The 21,696-nt window shown below is 41.3% G+C and overlaps 1 protein-coding gene across 2 annotated transcripts in view; it reads right to left on the bottom strand.

Moving 5' to 3' along the window:
* Window positions 1-2,725: 2,725 nt before the first annotated feature.
* Window positions 2,726-21,696, bottom strand: part of LOC140388402 (serine/threonine-protein kinase WNK2-like) — a 282,238-nt gene continuing 263,267 nt past the window's right edge. For both annotated transcript variants that reach the window (XM_072472511.1, XM_072472512.1), the window contains 3 exons: window positions 8,377-8,418; window positions 7,793-8,067; window positions 2,726-4,760 (listed from right to left, as the gene is read on the bottom strand). In XM_072472511.1, the coding sequence (XP_072328612.1) occupies window positions 4,407-4,760; window positions 7,793-8,067; window positions 8,377-8,418 (671 nt within the window). In that variant the 3' untranslated portion in view covers window positions 2,726-4,406. The remainder of the gene's footprint in view (window positions 4,761-7,792; window positions 8,068-8,376; window positions 8,419-21,696) is intronic.

The following is a 21,696-nucleotide window of genomic DNA, read 5'->3' as shown; positions in this document are numbered from 1 at the left end:
GTCTGTAAGGAAAACAGCTGAAGGTCCGTCGGGGAGTGGAAAGGTCACCGTGGGGTCACCAAGGAAAATGGAGGTTGGAGCACCAGGGGAGGCCGCATTGCTTACGGCTGAAGAAATAACTAAGGTGATGGCTGCGGAATTCGAAGGGCAGTTTACAAAATACATGGAGACAATGAGGAAGGAGATGAGAGAGGTTTTGAGTGCGCTGGTGGAGGAGGCGATTTTCCCGGTGACGAAGGCGGTGGCGAGCGCAGTGGGGGAGGTGCAAGAGCAAGGGGAGGCGCTGAAGGAAGTGGAGGAGACGGTATTGCAGCACGGTGATCAACTTGCCTCGATGGGGAAGGAGATGCGGAAGGTGATGGACATTAACAAGGATCTGCGAGGAAAAATGGAAGACCTGGAAAACAGATCCAGGCGACAGAATTTGAGGATGGTGGGGCTGCCCGAAGGAGTTGAAGGACCGAAGCCGACTGAGTATTTTGCCGCGATGCTGGCAAAACTATTGGGGGAGGGGGAGGATCCCTCCCGATATGAACTGGATCGGGCTCATCGGTCGTGGAGGCCTGTACCAAAGGCGAGTGAGCCGCCAAGGGTAGTGACTCTGTGCTTCCGTAGGTACAGTGTGAAGAAGGTCCTGAGCTGGGCCAAGCATAAACGGGTGGTGCAGTGGGCTGAAGCTGGTATACGTGTATACCAGTACTTTACTGTGGAGCTGGCGAGGAGGCGGGCTGCCTTCAACCGGGTGAAGAGGGCACTGCACTTTAGCAAGGTGCAGTGCGGCATTGTATATCCAGCGAAGCTGAGGGTGACTTACAAGCTCAGGAACTTGTATTTTGGAACGGCGGAAGCAACAGAGGAGTTTGCGAAGGCAGAAGGACTGTGGCAGAACTGAGAAATTGAGAAATGGCCATGTGCCGATGTAACCTCATGACTGTATTTTCTTCTTTTTTGTTTCACTGCGTGCGGGTGTAGAGACTAAAGGAGCCAATGTTGTATATATTTGGACAAGGGAAGTGATGGGACTTTCACTCGAAATTAGGGCTCTTTGGGGTGTAGGTGGATATGCGGGGTGTGTGTGCTAAAAGGGGATTTCTGGACTTTCCTAGGACCGGGCAAGGGGGAAAGGGACCCGGGCGGGGGCCTCCACGCTGGCCGGTTTAAGCCGGCCAGTGAACGGGAGTGAGGTGGGGGGAGGGGCAGGGGTCATCGGAGCCTGGTAGAACAGGGTCCGAATGGTCTAGCCGGGGTGGAAAGTTGGGGGGGAAGGAACCAAGGTTGGGAGGAGGAGTTTTACAAGAGGCAGTGGACGGGAGGACTTGGAGACTGGGGGGGGGGTTACAACTCTTGGGTATCATGTACGGTACTCTTTCAGAGGTTGGAGAGCGTTGAGTGTAGTGGGAGGGGTGGGGGGGGAGTGGACTCTATAGGTCAATGGTGACCATGGGTGGTCCCGGACTCCTTTTTCTTTTTCTCCTTTGTTTTTTTGTTGCCACCGTGGGAGGGTTTGTTTTATTGGATGCATATATTGACAGATGGGCCGTTGTTTGGGGTGGTGGGAGGATGGGACCTTTGGTATTGTTAAGTGGATTGATTTTATATTTGTTACCGTTTACTGTTTGTGGGTGGGGTGTAAAGGAAGGAAAATGTGAAAATGGAGAATAAAAACATTAAAAACAAAAGTCAGAAGTTTGGAGATTCAAGCACCATCCAGCACTTCATAAATGTTTAACCAGATAATTCAATGTAGTACTGAAGTGCTGGATTACTCGAGGTGCCATCTCTTGGACCAACATTGTCTAGGCTTTATCAGCCTGTTCAGGTGGTTAAAAGATCCCACAGTAGTATTTTAAATGCATCAAGCATTTCTCCCCTCAAACAATACCATTGAAAGCAGACTATATAATTCAACCTAATTTACTGCTGTGGGATCTTGGGGCATATTAATTAATTAACATGTTTACCACATATACAAGTTGACTAATTCATTATGTGAAGTGCTTTGGAACATCAAAGATCATAAGATACTATATAGATAAAAATATTTTGTCCTAACTTAGCTAATGCCAATACACATTCTTATCTTAAAGTCATATAAAAGTTTGAAATACAATAAGTTAGTGCCATAGTAGTGCCATAATTATGGTACTGTTTTAGTAACCCAGTAGTAGTGAGGTCAAATCTCACCACGACAAGTTGAGAAAGTGAATTTGCTAAATTGACCATCAAAACTGTTTGATTGTTATAGGAATGCAAATAATTCACTTGTGGTTCAGCCGAGTTACAGTCTGGCCTGTATGTGACTCTGATTTCACACTTTTTACCAAGGCAACTTGAGATTGCTCCCTTGCCAGCATTGATTTGGGCACTGGCCATGTGGCCAATTAAAATGAAGCAAATGAAAAATAGAATATTGGGCTCTCTGCTTCCATTACCAATTGAAAATTAGATTGGATAATATATACATTTTTTTCCCATAAATTTTGAGTACCCAATTTTCTTTCCAATTAAGGGGCAAGTTTAGCATGGCCAATCCACCTAGCCTGCACATCTTTGGGTGGGGGGGGGGGGGGGGGGGGGGGGAGGGACACCCACATAAACAAGGGGAGAATGTGGAAACTCCACACGCACAGTGACCCGGGGCCGGGATCGAACCCGGGTCCTCAGTGCCATCAGAGATTGGATAATATAGAATAACATCCAAAAAGTTACAATTGAATAAACAAAGTCAAGCACAAAATATGTTTTATTTATATCTTTAAACAGTTACAATCTGTGATTTGAATGCCACTACCCATGTCAGTAAAACAAAAGTCAACAATTTAACAGGCAAAGCAATCCAATTGTTCTTAGTGCAAGCATTAGATGTCTGATTTTAGGTTAGATTTTCCATTTTTGCTCATGAAGCATACAGACATAAATATAAACAAATAAATGTGAGATACAAATAACAGAGAACAGAAATCTCTTACTACAGGAAGTATTTTGCCAAGGCAGAAGACTCTGCACAATGTTCTATAAAATTCCAATTCTAACTGAATTGATGGAATATTAAAGGGTATAAACAAAATAATTTAGACATTAACAATCAGAAGTACAGTAACAATATAATTCTTCACAGCTTGGCAGCACAGGACATCTCTGCCTTTCAGCGTGTAGTATAAAACATTGCAGGAAAGAAATCAGAGTAGTATGCCTTCAAGACTGACTTTGCAATGTGTCACATCTACCTTGCTTACCTCTCATCTGCCTTTCTGTCCCAAAGTGTTCCACTAGGTGTTTTATTAATTCAAGTTCTGCATGAGGCTCAACAATACAACAGTTAAGATTTGTTTCCCTCATGCCATCAACTCAGATAATGTTCAAAAATAAAGCAACTTATATGCTGAATAAGTTACAGTTAAACTAAACAAACAAAAATCATCCTCTACTGTCCCAGCTACAAACATATCTGATGAATATTCATTTCAGCCAAGTCCATTCATGGTTAAGCATACATAAACAATAAGGGTTCATATCTTTGAAAAGCATAAGATAATATAAAAGACATGACAGATTGCTGTGCAGTGTTAATACTGTTGGTATATCAGCAATTCAAACAAAGTTCAATGCTTCTCTAAAATAATACCACAACTTGAGTGAATTTATGTGCAGATTACTTAAACATAGCAGACAAAGGTCACATTTTCTTTCTACAAAACAAAGTTAGAATCAAAATAACTCTCAAGTTATCCCTACAGAAGCAAGTGGATTGAGCAGCAGCTAAATTATTTTGTATGTGATATTAAATCCCTGGATAAAGGGTGACAATTCTAGCAGCATTAATTTAGTTACTTTCATGTGACAAAGACAGTAAAGCAACAGATAAATATTAATTGTTCATGTGCATGTAGCTAAATTACCAGTAACAGACATCTTGTAAACCTTCAGGCCTTTCATAAATAAACTAAAACGTGTCCAACAGACCACAGCAGAAACTTAAAAAACCTTCTAAATATTTCTTTCCAGTGGAAACTGAAAAGCATAATTCAAGGCACTGTACTCCTGCAGGGTTATTACATTTATCTCAATATCTATTCAAGTTGATTAAACTTAGTTTAAGGTTACTAGTGTTAAATGTACAAAGCAAAATATAAAGTGTCTGAATTGCAAGACAAATGCAACTATCGCCCAAGAACTATCTAGCTTTCAGCAATGCGTTGTGAAAATATTTCACAGTGATTGCTCATTGCAAAGTATGGCTATATGTATTAGCAAGCCCACTCTGGCTGCCAATAGTATTCAGCTACAATCAAGTATATTTAATTTTGTCTTTACAAAGAAAGCAGCTAAACGAAACTGTTCTCAAAAATGTTTCTCCCCCCTCCCCCCAACCATGCCCTTATTATCTCAAATTCTTCACAATAATGCTAGGTAGTCCTCATGTTGGACCCAGATGGGTTTATAATAGGTTTTTGGAGTGGTACTGGAAACATCTGTAAGCCTCCTTTGTTAAGAGATGGAAATGAGGATATTCCTTGAGTATTCAATACCCCAGGCTGTGAAGTTGGACCTGAGACACTTGGCCATTGTACACCATACAGCGGTGCTGGGATCATGCCACCATACTGGCACAGAGGCAGCATGTAAGCAGGTACTGTACCAGGGATAGGAGTAGCTGGCAATCCTGCTGGTACTGTTGATTTTCCTGGTGTTAAAGCAGCTGACATATGGCATGCCGCCGGAACAGAGAACTTTCTCGTCATCCCTTGTGCAGCTATTCCCTAAAATGAAGAGAACAATGTTTTATAATTCTGCATGATAAACTGGCATAATGGTACAATACAATGTTTATGGAGCAGCTTTCTGAAATGAGACATGAAATAAATTAAATACAAATAGTCGTTTTGGTTGTACAGAACTTGAGCTTTGCTGGTAAATGATAGTTCATCAAAACATCATCTTACACTCATTAGAACACAAGAATACCAATATCAGGGGATTCAACAACTTTATACTGTATAGAGTCAAAGATGTTTACAGATGAAACAGGCCCTTTGGCCCAGCTTGTCCATTCCGCCCAGTTTCTATCACTAAGCTAGTTCCACTTGCCCGCATTTGGCCATATCACTCTATACCCACCCTGCCCATGTAACTGTCTAATTGTTTTTTTTTTTTTAAAAAGGAAAAAATTGTACCCACCTCTACCACTGCCTTTGGCAGCTCATTCCAAATGCTCACCACCCTCTGTGTGAAGAAATTTCCCCTCTGGTCTCTTTTGTATGTCTCCCCTCTCACCTTAAACCTGTGCCCTCTAGTTCTAGATTCCTCTACCTTTGGGAAAAGATGTTGACTATGTACATTATCTAAGCCCTCATTATTTTATAAACCTCTATAAGATCTCCTAAGCCTAAGCCTCCTACGCTGCACGGAAAAAAGTCCCAACCTATCCTTATAGCTCAGATCATTAAGTCCTGGTAGCATCCTCGTAAATCTCTTCTGAAAAGAGGGTGCTGATTGGTTGGCAGTCAAATGGACTCTGGTTCGGTAGAGGTGTTTTCATGGAGAATGGTGACTGACAGTTAACTGCCAAGCATTGTTTGAAAATTAAATCAGACAGGTTGACTATGATTGGTCAAAGCATAGCCATTCACTGGTCCATTCCACAGGGCAATCATTTCTTTAGTTCAGTTGAAGCAGACACAATGTGTGTGCATGTTCTTGTGGGTCAGTCAGCTCAGCTGACTGAACGGCTGGTTTGTGATGCGCAGCAACGCCAACAGTCGCGGGTTCAATTCCTGTACCCATTGAGTCCATGAAGCCCCCACATTCTCAACCGTGCGCCTCACCTGAGGTGTGGTCACCGTCAGTTAAATCACTATCAATCAACTCTCTCTAAAGGAGAGAGCAGGCTATAGTCCTCAGGGATTATGACGACTTTCACTTTTCATTCTTTGTCCTGATGAGTGGAAGTTGAAAAGCTTTAACAAAATGCATTTTTTCAGCAACAAGTACACCTGTGTAACCACATTCTAGGACACTTTCCTAAAAAGTGTAAAAACAATGGACAAGAACAGACTTTTTGTAAAACTGTATAAAAAAATATTTTATGGGATGTGAGAGTTGCTGGCAAGGCCAACATTTGTTGCGCCCTCAAGGAGGTGGAGGCGAGCTTCCTTCCTGAACAACTGCAGACCATCTGATGCAGCTACACCTGCGGTGCTATGAGGAAGAGTACTCTTGGATTTAGATCTAGTGAAAGAATGGCCATATAATTCAAAGTCAGGATGGTGCGTGGCTTGATGAGGAACTTGCAGATGGAATATTCCCATCTGTCTGCTTCCCTTGTCCTTCTAGGTGGTAGAGGTTACAGGTTTGGAAAGGGGCATTGGTGAATTGCTGCAGTGCATTTTGTATGACACACACAGCTGCCACTGTGCGTTGATGGTGGAGGGCAGTTGGTGAATAAGGTGTCAATCAAGCAGGCTGCTTTATCCTGTATGGTGTTCAGTTTCTCAAGTGTTGTTGGAACTATACTCATTTGGGCAAGCTGAGAGTATTTCATTACACTCATGACTTGTGCCTTGGTCGATGATTGACAGGGGGGGGGGGGTCAGGAGTCAAGATCTTGTCTCAGAATTCCCAGTCTCTGACCAGCTCTTGTAACCATAGTATTTATATGGCTGGTGCAATTTTTAGTCAATGGTGACATCTATTGAATGTCAATAATCTTTAATAATAATCTTTATTAGTGTCACAAAGTAGGCGAATATTAACACTGCAATTAAGTTACTGTGATAATCAAGAGGAGGTGGGTTAGATTCTCTTTTGTTGGAGATGGTCATTGCCTGGCACTTGTGTGGCACGAACGATACTGCCATTTATCAGATCTTTGTGCACGTGGACATGGACTGCTTCAGTATCTGGAGAGTTGGGAACGTTTTGTACAATCATCAGCAGACATCCCCACTGTGACTTTATGATGTAGGAAAGGTCACTGATGAAGTAGCTGAAGGTTGAGCCTGGAACATCACCCCGAGGAACGCTTATAGTGATGTACTGGGCCAGAGATGATCGGCATCCACCAACCATAACCACCTCCTTTTGTGCTAGGTATCATTCATACCAATGGAGAGATTTTTGCACCCCCCACTCCTGCAAATTCCCACCGACTTCAATTTTGCCAGGGTTCCTTGACGAGATCAGGAGCATTGAATTCCCCAATCCAGAGTATGTTCTGTGCCCTTGCCACCCACAATGCTTCTTCCAATCGGTGTTCAACATGGACGAGTACCGATTCATCACCGGGGTGTTGGGGTGGGGGAAAAAATAAGAGAGAGGGGGCGAGAGAGGAGAGGTGGGGGGAGATAAGTGGTAATCAGCAAGAGGATTCTTTACCCATGTTTGACTTGATGCCACAACATAGCTTCCAGTTCACATTTAAGCTGCAAAGGATCCAAAGCACTCTTCTGAGTTCTTTTTTAATTACTCTTGTGTTTTACAATTACAACCACTTTGTTTATTGTGCAAATAAGACCTATAAAGCCAGGCATTGCATGACGTGGATGTCAAATCTGTGTAATTGAATTACTTGCAGTGTAGTGACCCTAAAGGAGGAATGAAACATACAAACACAAACCAGTTGACAACTTCTCAGAATTAATGCCGTAAAATAGTACCGTGTAATGTTGGTGTTATAGTTAAATGAAATTCCTGCCTATTTTGGTTACTTCTGTCTGAATTTCAATTAAAATATGTTCAAATATTCAATGTTATCACACAGCTCAAGTTCAAGGCACAAGTCCTTCCCACTCACATCAGGTTGGGATGATTTTTGCCGAGGTTCCTTTTCAAATTTATGTTGGTTCTGCTTTAATTGGTTTAAAGAAGGCTTGAACTGTGCAGCTCCAACAGTTTCCTTCGTCCAATCATCTACAAGCTTGTGCAGGTCATCTGTAAAAGTTCCCTTCTTGTTGTTACTGTTGTTGGTTTGATTTTGCTGTTGAGCTGGCTGATGACGTTGGGGCTGGTGTTGATGGTGTTGCAGAATCTGTTGTACTGAGTGACTTGTACTGCTGCTACTTGATGATCCTGCAAAAAAAAAAGTTACAAAAAAACGGCTAAAATTCTGCAAGAGGAAGTGCAACTGTAAATTCAGCCACTAAAACAAGAAATCAAAGCGTTAGAATACTGATACAAATTAAATCTAACACAGCTTCAGTACAGAACAGGCATATGCAGATGCGCATGCATTTGTAATTCTAATAAAGTAAAACAATTTATCAGTGATGGGTCACCTGAAAAGTAATATATATTCCATGGCAATTACAGAAGCAGTTAATTTCAATCCAAAAATACAGTTCATGCAATTATACAATAGAAAGAAAATTGGATAGTTACTACTGCGATCTTTGCCTAGGCATAGCCGTTTCAGGGTAGACCCTAGAATGTAAATTAATAGAAGACACACACAGTTAGGCCTTAAAATATTTGAAGCCGCTCTGATCGAAATACTCTGCTGATGCAATACAAAGCTATTCATTTGATCAATTAATCAGTGGTTCAAATGTTAAGAAATGAATAGAGTCATCCTGCTGCCTATATTTAAAAAAAAAAGAACACAATCTAATAAAAGCCATTGTGCAGCCACACCAGTGTATTCGCATCTGTGACCTCTGGAAGAGAGACACACTATGATCAAGTTTTTTATTCTTTTAGTATTAGGATGTGTATTTGGATGTCTTAAAAAAATTGCAGGCCTCCTCTTTTCTTTCCCTTACGAGAAGGTTTCAAAGGTGGCATTTTATTCTCCAAGGAAAAGAGGTTTACATATTTTCTTTTCAAATGGATATTTTGAGCATAAACATTACATGTTGCAGCTTTAAAAATATATTTTTAAAAATTAATTCTCTAATCTTTAAACATGGCATTGATATTAATTTAAAAACTTATTATGCAGTAATATTATTAATTTCAGAAATATTATACTAAAATAAGCAACGTTCCCTGAATAGAAACAAAATTGTTTTCCAGCAAATGGAAAAATTGCTACATAATTAAATGGGACATGGGAAAGCGATAAACTGCCACAAACAAGTGATGTGGCCAGAATCAAGGTTAATCTGGTCTGGCTGCACGTAAACTGTTACACTTGTTAATCTTATAAAGATACATTGTTCTGCAGGTCTGTGGCCAATACATATCAATGGATGAAAAACACACCACTGTTAACACCCGTAAAAACCTCAAATAAATGTGGGAAGGTGCTAGCATCCCAAAGAAGGTCCAACAAAAAATAAAATCCAGGGGAGGGCTAGCACTCCCAAACCTACAATTCTACCACTGCGCAGCGACGGCCGAGCGAATAAGGGGATGGATCAAGAAACCAGAAGCCGAGTGGGTGCGCGCGGAAGAGGCCTCCTGCATGGGGACCTCCCTCCGGGGCCCTCGCCACGGCAGCACTCCCATCCCTACCCAAAAAACATTTCAGCAGCCCGACGGTGATAGCCACCCTCCAATCCTGGAACCAACTACGGCAGCAATTTGGCCTGACCAAAATGTCGGACAAAGCTCCCATCTGCAACAACCATAGGTTCCCACCAGCGCTGACTGACGCCACCTTCAAAAGGTGGGGGCAGGACGGAGGGACACTGAGTCAGGGACCTATACACGGATGGCAGGATCGCAACACTGGACGAACTGACAGAGAAAATCCAGCTAGCCAGGGAGAACGAGCTAAGGTACCTACAGCTCAGAAACCTCCTACAAAAGGAGACAAGGACGTACCCACAACTGCCCCGACAGACACTACTGAAAGAACTACTGGACGCAAGCATACTAGACAAAGGAAATTGTAGTGACATGTATGACCGACTGATAGAAAGGGCCGACACTGTACTGGGCGCAACAAGAAAGAAATGGGAGGAGGACCTGGGGATTGAAATCGGGTGGGGACTCTGGAGCGAAGCACTACATAGGGTCAACTCCACCTCCATGTGCGCAAGGCTCAGCCTGTCACAGCTTAAAGTGGTACATAGAGCCCACTTAACAAGAACCCGTATGAGTAGGTTCTTCCCGGAGGTGGAGGATAGATGTGAACGGTGCCAAGGAGGCCCGGCCAACCACGCCCACATGTTCTGGTCTTGCCCTAGACTTGCAGGGTACTGGACAGCCTTCTTTGAGGCAATGTCCAAAGTGGTGGGGATGAGGGTGGAGCCATGCCCGAAAGTGGCAGTCTTCGGGGTTTCGGACCAGCCATATCTATTCCTGGGGAGGAGGGCGGACACCCTTGCCTTTGCCTCCCTGAGCGCCCACCATAGAATCCTGTTCGGCTGGCGGTCAGCAGCACCACCCAAAGCTGCAGACTGGCTGTCCGACCTCTCGGAATCTCTAAAAATAGAGAAAATCAAATTCACCATCCGAGGGTCAGACAACGGCTTCCACAGAATGTGGGAGCCATTCACGCAGTTGTTCCAGGACCTGTTTGTGGCCAACAAACAAGAGGAAGAATAGCCAGGTAGCCGAGAATCAGGGGAAAGTAGCCAAAGCATGAAAGGGAGAGATAGACCGGGAAGGGTGGGGGGACTGCTAAACCTACGAGGAAAGAAAGGCGAACCACGGGCGAGGGGGAGGGGAGGGGAGAGGGAAGAGACAGGGAACAAGAGAGGAGAACCAGGGAGGTGGGGGAGAGGCAGGGAAATGAGAGCCGGAAGGAAGGCACGGGACACAATAACGAACATGGCATCTCCAGGAGTAGGGAACGAGGAGAATGAAGACGAAAGACGGGAGGAATGGCAGATGCGGCGGTGAACGCGAGACCCGTCCAGGAGAAGCAAGCGACAACAACACCAAACCCATTTGAGTATTGCCCACTGTAATTGTCTCTCCGGCACCCAAATGTATATTTACTTCCCCGGTCTCCACCCCCCCCCGCCTTCCCGCAAACAGTCGCCTACTTATGTGTTGTAAATAACCTTGCCAGTTGTACAGAGTTGCTGCTGTTGAGCAGGTGCACAATACCCTATCAGTTATCCTATTTTATTTTTTGTTATATTTTATTAATTTTTAAAACTATTTATTATTTCTTTTTCTCTGGTATGTTTGGGTGTGCCCTTATATATGTTTCTTATCCTGTGTATATAACGGTAAATATACTTTGTTCAAAAACCCAATAAAAAACATTTATAAAAAAAAATGTGGGAAGATATGCAAATGACTGAAATTGATTTGTTAGAATCACTATTCTGAAAATAAGTCACTGACCTGCCTTCAGTTAAAATTTATATAAATGCAAATAGTTGACGACGGCACATTGGTGAAGTTGTTAGCACTGTTGCCTACATCCTCGAGGACCCGGGTTCGATCCTGGCCCTGGGTTACTGTCTGTGTGGAGTTTGCACTTTCTCCCAATGTCTGCATGGGTTTCACCCCCACAACCCAAAGATGTGCAGGTTAGGTGGATTGGCCACACTAAATTGCCCCTTAATTGGGAAAAAAATAATTGGGTCCGCTAAATTTAACCAAAAAATGCAAATAGTTGGATAATAGGGAAAGATTTATTTTCGAAGAGTAGATTCCCCTCCTTTCCCTTTCAAAGTGTTCATTTTTCCTCTCTCCCATGGGTTCAATATGACAAAATATGTTACGGTAGCAAAGAAATACCACTCATTTAGAACAAAGCAATAAGAACAATTTTGCATAATATATTTGGGCATGAATCAATGACTAGATATTATGCAGGCATTGTGTGCTGTAACACTGGCTGAAAAAGCAAACTTGGGGGACTGGTGAACAACTGGATTATTTTTAATCCTTCGCTCAGTTTGAACCCAATCAAAATTTTATTTCTTTGCTGCCTGGGACACATTTTGTGAAATGCTGGGTCATGAAAAAAAGATCAGACGTACCCTTTCAACTTTACAATAATAGTTTCACTTCAAGCCCTGGGTTGAGCTGGGTGAGAAATGCACTGCCATGTACTACATTGACTGCGCACTCTGCTCTTGAACTACTCAATGCTAATGCTGGACATGGAGATACTAGGATATCTCATTTTGCAGTGCTGATATCACACAGCTCCCAAATGTACACAACTGCTGGACTCTTCAGTACATAAACTTGGAGGAAACTGTAACAATATATCTTGTCTCACAATAAGGGATCTTTCATCTGAAAACTATAGAATATTAATTTCAATATAGCAGAAAAACACTTGCCTGTTAACCGCAGAGTCAGACCAGTGACAATCTCTACACTGTGAGATCCAAGACATTCATTCAGCCAACTTTCAAATGAAGCCACAATGTTCAAAAAGAATTGGACAAGTTTAACATGGGAAATATGACAAACTTAGAGAAAGAGGCCATATGGTCCAACTGGTCCATTTCAGTGACATTACTCCACACAAACCTTCCCCTATTCTATTGCTCATCAACAAATCCTTCTCTCACTTTTCTGTCATTTGTTTATCTAGCTTTCGCGGAAATCCTTGTGGCAGTGAATTCCACATTCTAAACACACTCCAGATAATGAATTCCCTTCTGCATTTAAAGGTCCTAGTGTTGGTCTCTGCCACAAGTGAAAATATCTCAATCTTACACTTCCATCTGATCACCCCTTGGTCTTCCTTTTTTTTTTTTACATGAAATTTAATAGGTGACATCACACATTTCAAAATGATTGCAATTCTACTATGCCGGAGTTCCAAACAAAGATGACATAAATAGTGGCTGCTGGGACATCACTTCAGCATCCAACGTATATTTTATTTAAATTTTACTTTAATTGCACATTCCAATCATGCCACGTTTTGCTTCTTTATTCTACCTTCACTGAGCTTACATTTAGGTATTATTAAGACAAACTGGGCTGATGTCCGACTAGTAACAGGTAAAAAATGTCAGCAGGATTTTACAGGGTGCTATCAATGTTTATTTTACATTCTGAAGTGCTCTAAAAGGACGTCAGTATGGATATAAAGTGAATATACAATGCCTGATAATACAGTGGTGGAGGGTGGGGGGGTGGTGCACGTTGGGAGGAAGTGAGATAATACACATCGGTCTATGGATAGTTTCAAGCTTTGAAAGGGTGGAACGTTTCCACAGCGGTGTCAACTGCCTACACCTACACAAGGTTCCCCCATGGTTTTCAGAAATTAAAGCTTGCAGCCTGAAGCCTCATATTAGTATTGGAGGACAGCCAAATAATATGGTATATGAATCAGTTGTTGGAAGCAGATTAATCCAGAAGACTGGGAATTTGGAATTTGTGTAAATAGCAATACTGATTCACATCATCTCTTGCTGGTGTATAAATTCACTTTAATTAGGTACAATTAGTCTGCTAAGAATAGTATAAATATCATTGTTAGCTATCCTATTACCAACTGGTACTGTTACTGCAACTGGGGGCCGGTTAACTCGCTTGTCTAGACAGCTGGTTTGTGATGCAGATCACGTGGGTTCAAATCCCATAAGAAATGTTTAACCACATGACTAATATCCATAATTATCTCAACCAACCGAATGAATAGATTAAGGAAAGAAATTATGTGGATAAATATAACACTACCACAGAAAGTATGAAAGGTTCGTGCAATGGAATAGTGTCTATTGATAAAAGTGGAGAAGTAGATATTTTGTGTACTAAGTATAGCTGAAGTACTGGTATACCTCAAAATTGGTATACCTCGGATAAGAAATACATTACAATCTTTAATAGTCTGTTGGAAGGAACAGACATAAGGGATAAGCTACTTTTTCTCAATACATATTTTGTGTTCTAAACTAACAAAACCATTCTCCTGGGGTTAATTAACAGATTTGAAAGTTTTGCATACACAGTATATTTGATATTCTGTGTAGATATTCACATCTTGTGTCTAGCAGCATTGGTCACAGCTCAAACATTACACCTTTCCATATATTCAGAGGTTGTCACATGATTTATTTTATAAATTATGTTTGAGCCAATGCCAACGGAACAGGTAGTGAACCTAAAAATGAATAAACAGTTATAAAAACTGCCAATCAGCAGTTACCAAAAAAAACCTAAGATCTAGCAATATGATATTTGAATATTCTCAGTTCCCATCTGGTATTATCAGTAGCCCAATGATTTTATAATAAAAGTATTTGCATTTATAAATTATGCCCCTTCCAAGATGGCAAAAAGTGTTTTGAATGTGTGAAGAGGGGAATAATTAAAAAATCAAACACACAATGAGTCATAAAAGGAAACCAAGAGTTAACCAAAACCTGGCTAAAGGAATGGGTTTCGAGGAGGTTTTTAAAGATGGAGAGAGGATTAGAGAGGGAGTATTTTGCTCTAAAGGTTAACAAAATTATGACTGGCAGAATAGCCTCTTTTTAGAAACTTCTTTGGTTCTATGTAAAGATATACAGAGAAGAGAACCAAAGCAGTTAAAGGTTTGTACCAATGGTGTGGTGAAGATCAGGGTGCACAGAAGGCTCGAGCTGGTAGCCCGAAAAGCACAGAATGGGATGCAATGGCTGTAGGAGATTGTAGATGTAGAGTAGGACAAAGCTATGGAGGGATTTGAAGAAAATATTCATTTTTTAAATTTCAATGTTATTAGAGGCAAGTTCAGGGTCTGGGATAAGGTGAAGGATAAGGAGTTAAATGGGGTTGAAGAAAGTTGCAGGGGGGTGGGGGAAGGAAAAAGATAAACAAAGTTAAGCTTGAGATAAGCTGGATATTTGAGAGATTGAATATTGAAAAGATTGCAACAGAATATTAGAAAAGTCAAGTCCAAAAGTACAAAAACATGAATAAGTGTTCTTCCAAAGAAATTTATTCCTCTTATTTGAAAGATTCAATTTTCAATTCAAGGACAAAACAGTACAAATGAGAAAGAAATGATAGCCCCATATTCTATTATATATATATATATATAGGCTAGTCACCTTAGTGCTAACTATTATTTACAAGCACTTATCAACTGCTTACATAATTGTTAGCTGTAAGACATGGGAATTTATTGTTGTGTAGCTTTTATTTTTTAAAACTGAAAGAATGGAACTTACCGATGAGAAAATATATTTCTAATGCAAATCAAGTTGATCCAGTTGTTCTGTGTCTCAACCAAAAACTAAACCAAAAAGAGATGCAATGTCTACCTAGAGTTGCCATGTGACTTGGCCCAATAAGATATTTGCCAATATAACAGTACCTCTCTCAGGATTTGGTCACAGGTAAATGCGGCAGGATATGTAGAAACTTACGTGACAAGTGCTTTGATAGGATATGTGGCTCGGAAACAGGTCACTCAGCCCAAACAACCCATGCAAGCTTGTATGCTCCATTCGACCTCTCTCCCATCTGTTCTTATTGAAATTTACCATTGTAATCATCAACCTCTCACTCAAATGCTTGTCGTGCTTCTCCTTAAATGTAACTGTACAATTCACTTAAATCATTCTCCGCGGGGGCCGTTTAGCTTTGACAAAGGGTCATCTGGACTTGAAATATGAGCTCTTTTCTCTCCTTACAGATGCTGCCAGACCTGCTGAGATTTTCCAGCAGTTTCGCTTTTGGTTGCCGGTTTAGCTCAGCTGGCTGGGCGGCTGGTTCATGATTCGGAGTGAGGCCAACAGTGCAGGTTCAATTCCTGTACCGGCTGAGGTTATTCATGAAGGCCCCATCTTCTCAACCTTGCCCCTCACCTGAGATGTGGTGACCCTCAGGTTAAATCACTACCAGTCAGCTCTCCTCCTCAAAGGGGAAAGCAGCCAATAGTCATCTGGGACTGTGGCGATTTTACTTTACTCACCACTCTGGGTAAAAAAGTTTTTTCAGAATTCCCTATTGGATTTCTTGATGACTAGCTTATATAGGTGGCTTCTAGTTATGCTCTTTCCACAAGAGAAAACATTACAAGTGGTCACAAGTGATAAATTTAAACTGCGACTCGAAGAAGCTCTGAAAGTTGAAATTCAGGTGTTGAGGAAACAAATCGACATTCAAGTTGTCTGAATAATCCAATATCACAGATTCAACCCAAATGAAAGTCACTCACTTTCTTACACATGTCACAACTGGAATTGTCTGAATTTTTACAGTTATCGAAAATTGCAAACAGAACAAAAAGTATAATAGCGAGAGACGAGTTATGCCAAAAACAGATGTACCATTCCTGTTGCGATTTCTAAAGCTGGCATAATCTATTTTTAAAATAATTGTATTTTTACAGGTTGAGGACATTGCTAGCTGGGCCAGCATTTCTAGCCTACCCCCAATTATCCTGGAGAACGTGGTGGTGGTGGCGGACCACCTTCATGAACTACTGCAGTCCATGTAGTATTGGCACACCCAGAGTGCTATTCCTCAAGTCACAAAAACTGCAATCTCAAAATTAGAAATCTAGGAGATCCATTTTCTCAATAGCCTAATTTATGTCTGGAGTCCCAGAACTTGCTCTCCAGCAGGACGAAAAATGTTTCAAGATAAAGAAAGTTGAGATGAGGCTTATGCGGAGCATAAACATCAAAATAGAAGGTTTTGTAAGCTCAAGTCCACTTTTTCTTCCACAAAGGTTAATAGCTCTTGAGAACCTGTATTCATTTGGCCAGTATAGTAATACTTGATTAACTACAAAATTTTCCTTGGTTTCTCAAAGTAATATTGCATTGGTTGACAAAGATGGACTGAAAAGTGAAGGTGTCTACGATGTCTTGGATGGCAAAATATTTTAAGTGTTCAAACCTTGACCAGAAAAAAAAGAGACCTTGTCCATTAGCTCTGCTACCCAACCATTTGGAAAATCTGCAAAGGTATTTGCTACTAATAAATCTTTCAAGTTCATCCTCCAGCCTGTTGTGCTCACTGGAAAAGTACAAGATTCACCTGACAGTTTGGTCTCTAAAACAATCAAGTTTCCACTGAGTCATGCTGACAATATTGACCATTGCAAGCCAATTTTTAAAAAGTGATTTGACATGTTGTTCTTTGGGTTGATTTCACTGAAAGTACCAGGGACCCAAGCTCGGCCATAATTTCTAAAACAAGCAGGCCCCATTCAAAGTAACCATTTGTGGTCTTGAATTTTCTTTCAGTACATTGTTAAATGAATATCAATATTTACAGGTTTAGTCATTATACATTTCTGGATCTGAGATGAATTGCAACCACATAACAACTTGGTAGCACTCTTGTCTTTCAATTAAAATGTTTGGCACTGCACTAATGAAATGCTGTTCCCTAGTTAGAGGTGTCAATTTTCAGATGAAATGCTAAACTGAAACCCAAGTTCGCCTATTTAGATGGATACAAAATATGTCATGGTATCACAGAGCAGGGGGTTAGTTCTCCCATTGTTCTGGCTGATATTCCTTTCTCAAACTGTACCACAAACAGGTTCTCTGGTCATTCATTAATTTCCTGTTTGTGGGATCTTGCTGTTTGTATATTACCTGCAGAATTTCCCTACAGAACATAGATTGTACTTCACAAGCATTCAATTGGCTGTAAAATGTTTAGGTAGGTTCAAAGGATGTGACAAGATACCACATAAAAAGGCTTTTTAAATAGGCTTGCAAATTCTGCAGTTAATGCAATATTCCGGTGGTGAAATGCACAATGGTGACAACACATTAATGGACTAAGGCAGGCCATGCAGATTATTGTGAATAGTAGGAAGGACCAGGAAAATGCTGTTTCTGCATCATAAATGCAGCCCATGAGAAAGCAGAACTCAGCCAGCATGGTGATCGTAGGTCTCCACAATTTTTCCGGTATGACTTTGGTATTGCCAGGATTCTCAACTATTCTACCTTGGTAAACATTTATCGAAGTAGGGTGATCAGCAATGGTCGAGTACTTTCACAAAATAATATTGTTAATCCAAATTTAGCTCGACATGAAGCACAAAGGAGAGGTAATCAAAAGATTATATTCTAGAAAAAGTAGATATGTATATTAATAGAGAAAAACTGTACCAGAACCGATGCAAAATAAATATTTGCTTTGTTTTTTTATCCTCCACCAACAAGAAATTTTAAGTTATAGTTGAAACAAATCTAAAGTACATAATTTACATAGATGATCTGGAGTTGGGATGCAAGTGTAATGTGCCAAAGTTCGCAGATTACACTAAGACGAGTGGTGGAGCCAAGTGTGCAGAGGATACCAAAAGTCTGCAGAGGGATACAGATAGTTTAAGTGAGTGGGCAAGGGTCTGGAATATGGAGTTCAATGTTGATAAATGTGAGGATATCCATTTTGGTAGGAATAACAGCAAAATGAACTATTATTTAAATGGTAAAAAATTGCAGCATGCTGCTGTGCAGAGGGATCAGGGCGTCCTTGTGCATGAATGACAAAAAGGTGGTTTGCAGGTGCATCAAGTAATTAAGGCAAATGGAATTTTGGCCTTTATTGTTACAGGGATGGAGTTTAAAAGCAGGAAGGTTTTGTTGCAGCTGTATAGGGTGCTGGTGAGGGCATACCTGAAGTACTGTGTAACATTTTGGTGTCCTTACTTGAGAAAGGAAATACTGGCACTGGAGGATGTGCAGAGGAGATTCACTAGATCGATTCCGGAGTTGAGCGGATTAGCTTATGAGGAAAGACAAAGTAGACTGGGGACTATACTCATTGGAATTTAAAAGAATGAGGAGGGATCTTATAGAAAAAATATAAAATTATGAAGGGGATAGCATAGAAACAGGGAGGTTGTTTCCACTGGTGGGTGAAACTAGAGCTAGGGGCACAGCCTCAAAATGAGAGGGACCAGATTTAGGACTGAGTTGAGATGGAACATCTTCAGCCAAAGGGTCGTAAATCTGTGGCATTCCCTGCCCAGTGAAGCAATTGAGACTACCTCGTTTTTAAGGGAAAGGTAGATAGGTTTTTGAACAGTAAAGTAATAACAGGTTATGGTGAGCGGGTGGGAAAATGGCTGAGTCCACAACAAGATCAGCCATGATCTTATTGAATGGCGGAGCAGGCTCGAGGAGCCAGATGGCCTACTCCTGCTCCTAGTTCTTATGTTTTTACAGCTGTTCTAGGTGGCCTTGTGTGTAAATAGAACTTTGCTACTCCAGTTTCAGCTACCAAGAACATATTCCTTTCTTTTTTTAAATAAATTTAGAGTACACAATTATTTTTTTTCCAATTAAGGGGCAATTTAGCGTGGCCAATCCACCTAACCTGTACATCTTTGGGTTGTGGGGATGAAACCCACGCAGACAGGGGGAGAATGTGCAAACTCCACACGGACAGTGACCCAGGGCCGGGATTCGAACCCGGGTCCTCAGCGCCATAGTCCCAGTGCTAACCACTGCGCCATCGTGCTACCCGACACATTCCTTTCTATCATGTACACTGCAAATATATATATATATATATATATATATATATATATTGTATTTTGTTCCTGTGCACAGAATTATATCTCATGGCATGAATACAGTTCCCTTTGCAGGGGTCTGATTCGTGAGCAGTTTATATTGTGGACTACATCCTACTTACCGTGAAAATGATTTTTTATTTTGCCGGATTCAAAGCATTGTGGAACACGAATAAAAGAATTTACTGTTGGAGCAAGAATGTCCATTTTTTTTTTTTTTTAAACAGGAACTTGCAAAGGAGGAAATCGATGGGAACCACTGTGGTTACTTCAGCATTCCACATTCTCACTTGAAGTTGCCATCTAGCCAGACAAACTTTGGAAAGCATTAATTCCTTTTGTGAAGGGAATATGGGACAAACTCATGGAGCTATCGACTAATTGCAAGATTGTTCATAAGGATGAAGAGGCTATTGTTGTCTCACTACAGCAATCAATTCAAGAGTGTCTGGACAGTTATAGATCCACCATCAGTTAGAAGCATTGTGCAACAGTCGTCTATTCTGCAGACCATCACTGAGTAACATAAAGCATCAGTAACATCTGCAACAGGGACTTCTGGCACTTAGATGATGAGCATAATTTGAGCATGTCAGAAATGTTCCTGCTGATAATGTCAAAACATTGTAATCCACGCCCATGACATGTTGAAGCACGGAAACACATTTAGATGTGCTTGGAAACATACTAAATACTGTCATAAGGAGGAATTCTGAGATCTCTCAGCTGTGCAATAGTTCCTACACATGCAGATTCACTTCAACAGTCAATTGTGAGCTGTCAAATCATGGCCCATCCTTTCTATTTGGCAAGTGACGAGAAGAACAATCCAAAGCATACAGATTCTCATCCCAGAATTGAATTTGCTTTCTAGGCCAGCAGAACCACCAAGCAGCCCTCAGAAAACCTCAGGATATTCATACTTCATTTTTTCCAGCTGTTCTGTTCGCATTAACGAATGTAAAAATATTGTAACATTGGAGAACACGATAATTGGGGAACGCTCAGTATTGTTCTCTCCTCCCCCAACCCCACAATCGGGCAATATAATTCAAAACATGAGACAGCAGGATATCTTGCTTGTAGAAAAAACATCGATTGCGGAACTCCAGGAACAATAAATCCCCCCGAGCTGCTAAGGGTACTTGCTGCTAAGGGTACTTGCTGCAGGGATATGAGCTGCTAAGGGTACTAGCTGCAGGGATACATGGTGCTCTCATGCTTTTCCTGCTGCTTTTCATGTAAAGGGTTAATGGTGATATTCATTATACAATGTTGTTAATATCAGTCAGATGACCAAGAGACTCCAAGGGGAGCAAGACACAGAACAGAATGTTCAGAGAACAATGCATTTACCAGGGGGTCCTTGATTTAAATAGGGTAAGCAAATAGTTTTAAGAAAAATGAAATACTCATGACACCGAGGACCAGGGTTCGATCCCTGCCCGGGGTCACTGTCCGTGTGGAGTTTGCACATTCTCCCCATGTCTTTGTGGGTCTCACCCCCACAACGCAAAGATGTGGATTGGCCACACCAAATTGCCCCTTAATTGGGTGGAAAAAAGATAATTGGGTACTTGAAATTTATTTTAAAAAAAGGAAAACTAAATACTGACCTCCAAGTCATTCCTCAAGTATCGAGTCAGAAAACACCACAAATTTTAAAAAAACATTTTAAAAAAGAATTTTTAAAAAAAATAGAGTGCCCAATTCATTTTTTCCAATTAAGGGGCAATTTACAATCCACCTACCCTGCACATCTTTTTGGGTTGTGGGGGCAAAACCCATGCAAACACGGGGAAAATGCGCGAACTCCACACGGACAGTGACCCAGAGCCAGGATTGAACCTGGGACCTCGGCGCCACCGTGCTGCCCTAGAAAACACCACAAATAAAGGGCAACAAGACAAACCTTGGTGGTGTTGTTTGAGGCCATAGTTTAAGAAAGCAGATACCACAAATTGGTAACCTGCAGGTGCAGACCTAGGAACAGCTTGACTTTGCAAAGAACAGAAATAAGATATATCTTGGCAAGGGACAATGAAATAACCACTATGTCTACAGCTATCGATCAGCCACTTTCCAATGCATTAAGGGTACATAGCAAGGACAACGATGAGAGCTCTGGTGTCAACAGTTGAAAAGGTAGTAAACAGCTTTGGGCTTAGGACAGTCACAAAAACACCAGGTCATTACCCTTCCATATGCAATTGGAGGCACAGCTGATGATGTCCTAGCAAGACAAGGAGTTGAGGAAGCCTCTGCAAGCCAAAGAGGTTTTGAGGTCCTTCAACAATTACTTCAGTTCCAAAAATAATCTGGTCATTGAATGGGAGGGTCAACTAAAAGAG

Source organism: Scyliorhinus torazame, chromosome 13 (assembly GCF_047496885.1).
Source record: "Scyliorhinus torazame isolate Kashiwa2021f chromosome 13, sScyTor2.1, whole genome shotgun sequence".
NCBI lineage: Eukaryota > Metazoa > Chordata > Chondrichthyes > Carcharhiniformes > Scyliorhinidae > Scyliorhinus > Scyliorhinus torazame.
This window is presented reverse-complemented; position numbering and strand designations above follow the sequence as displayed.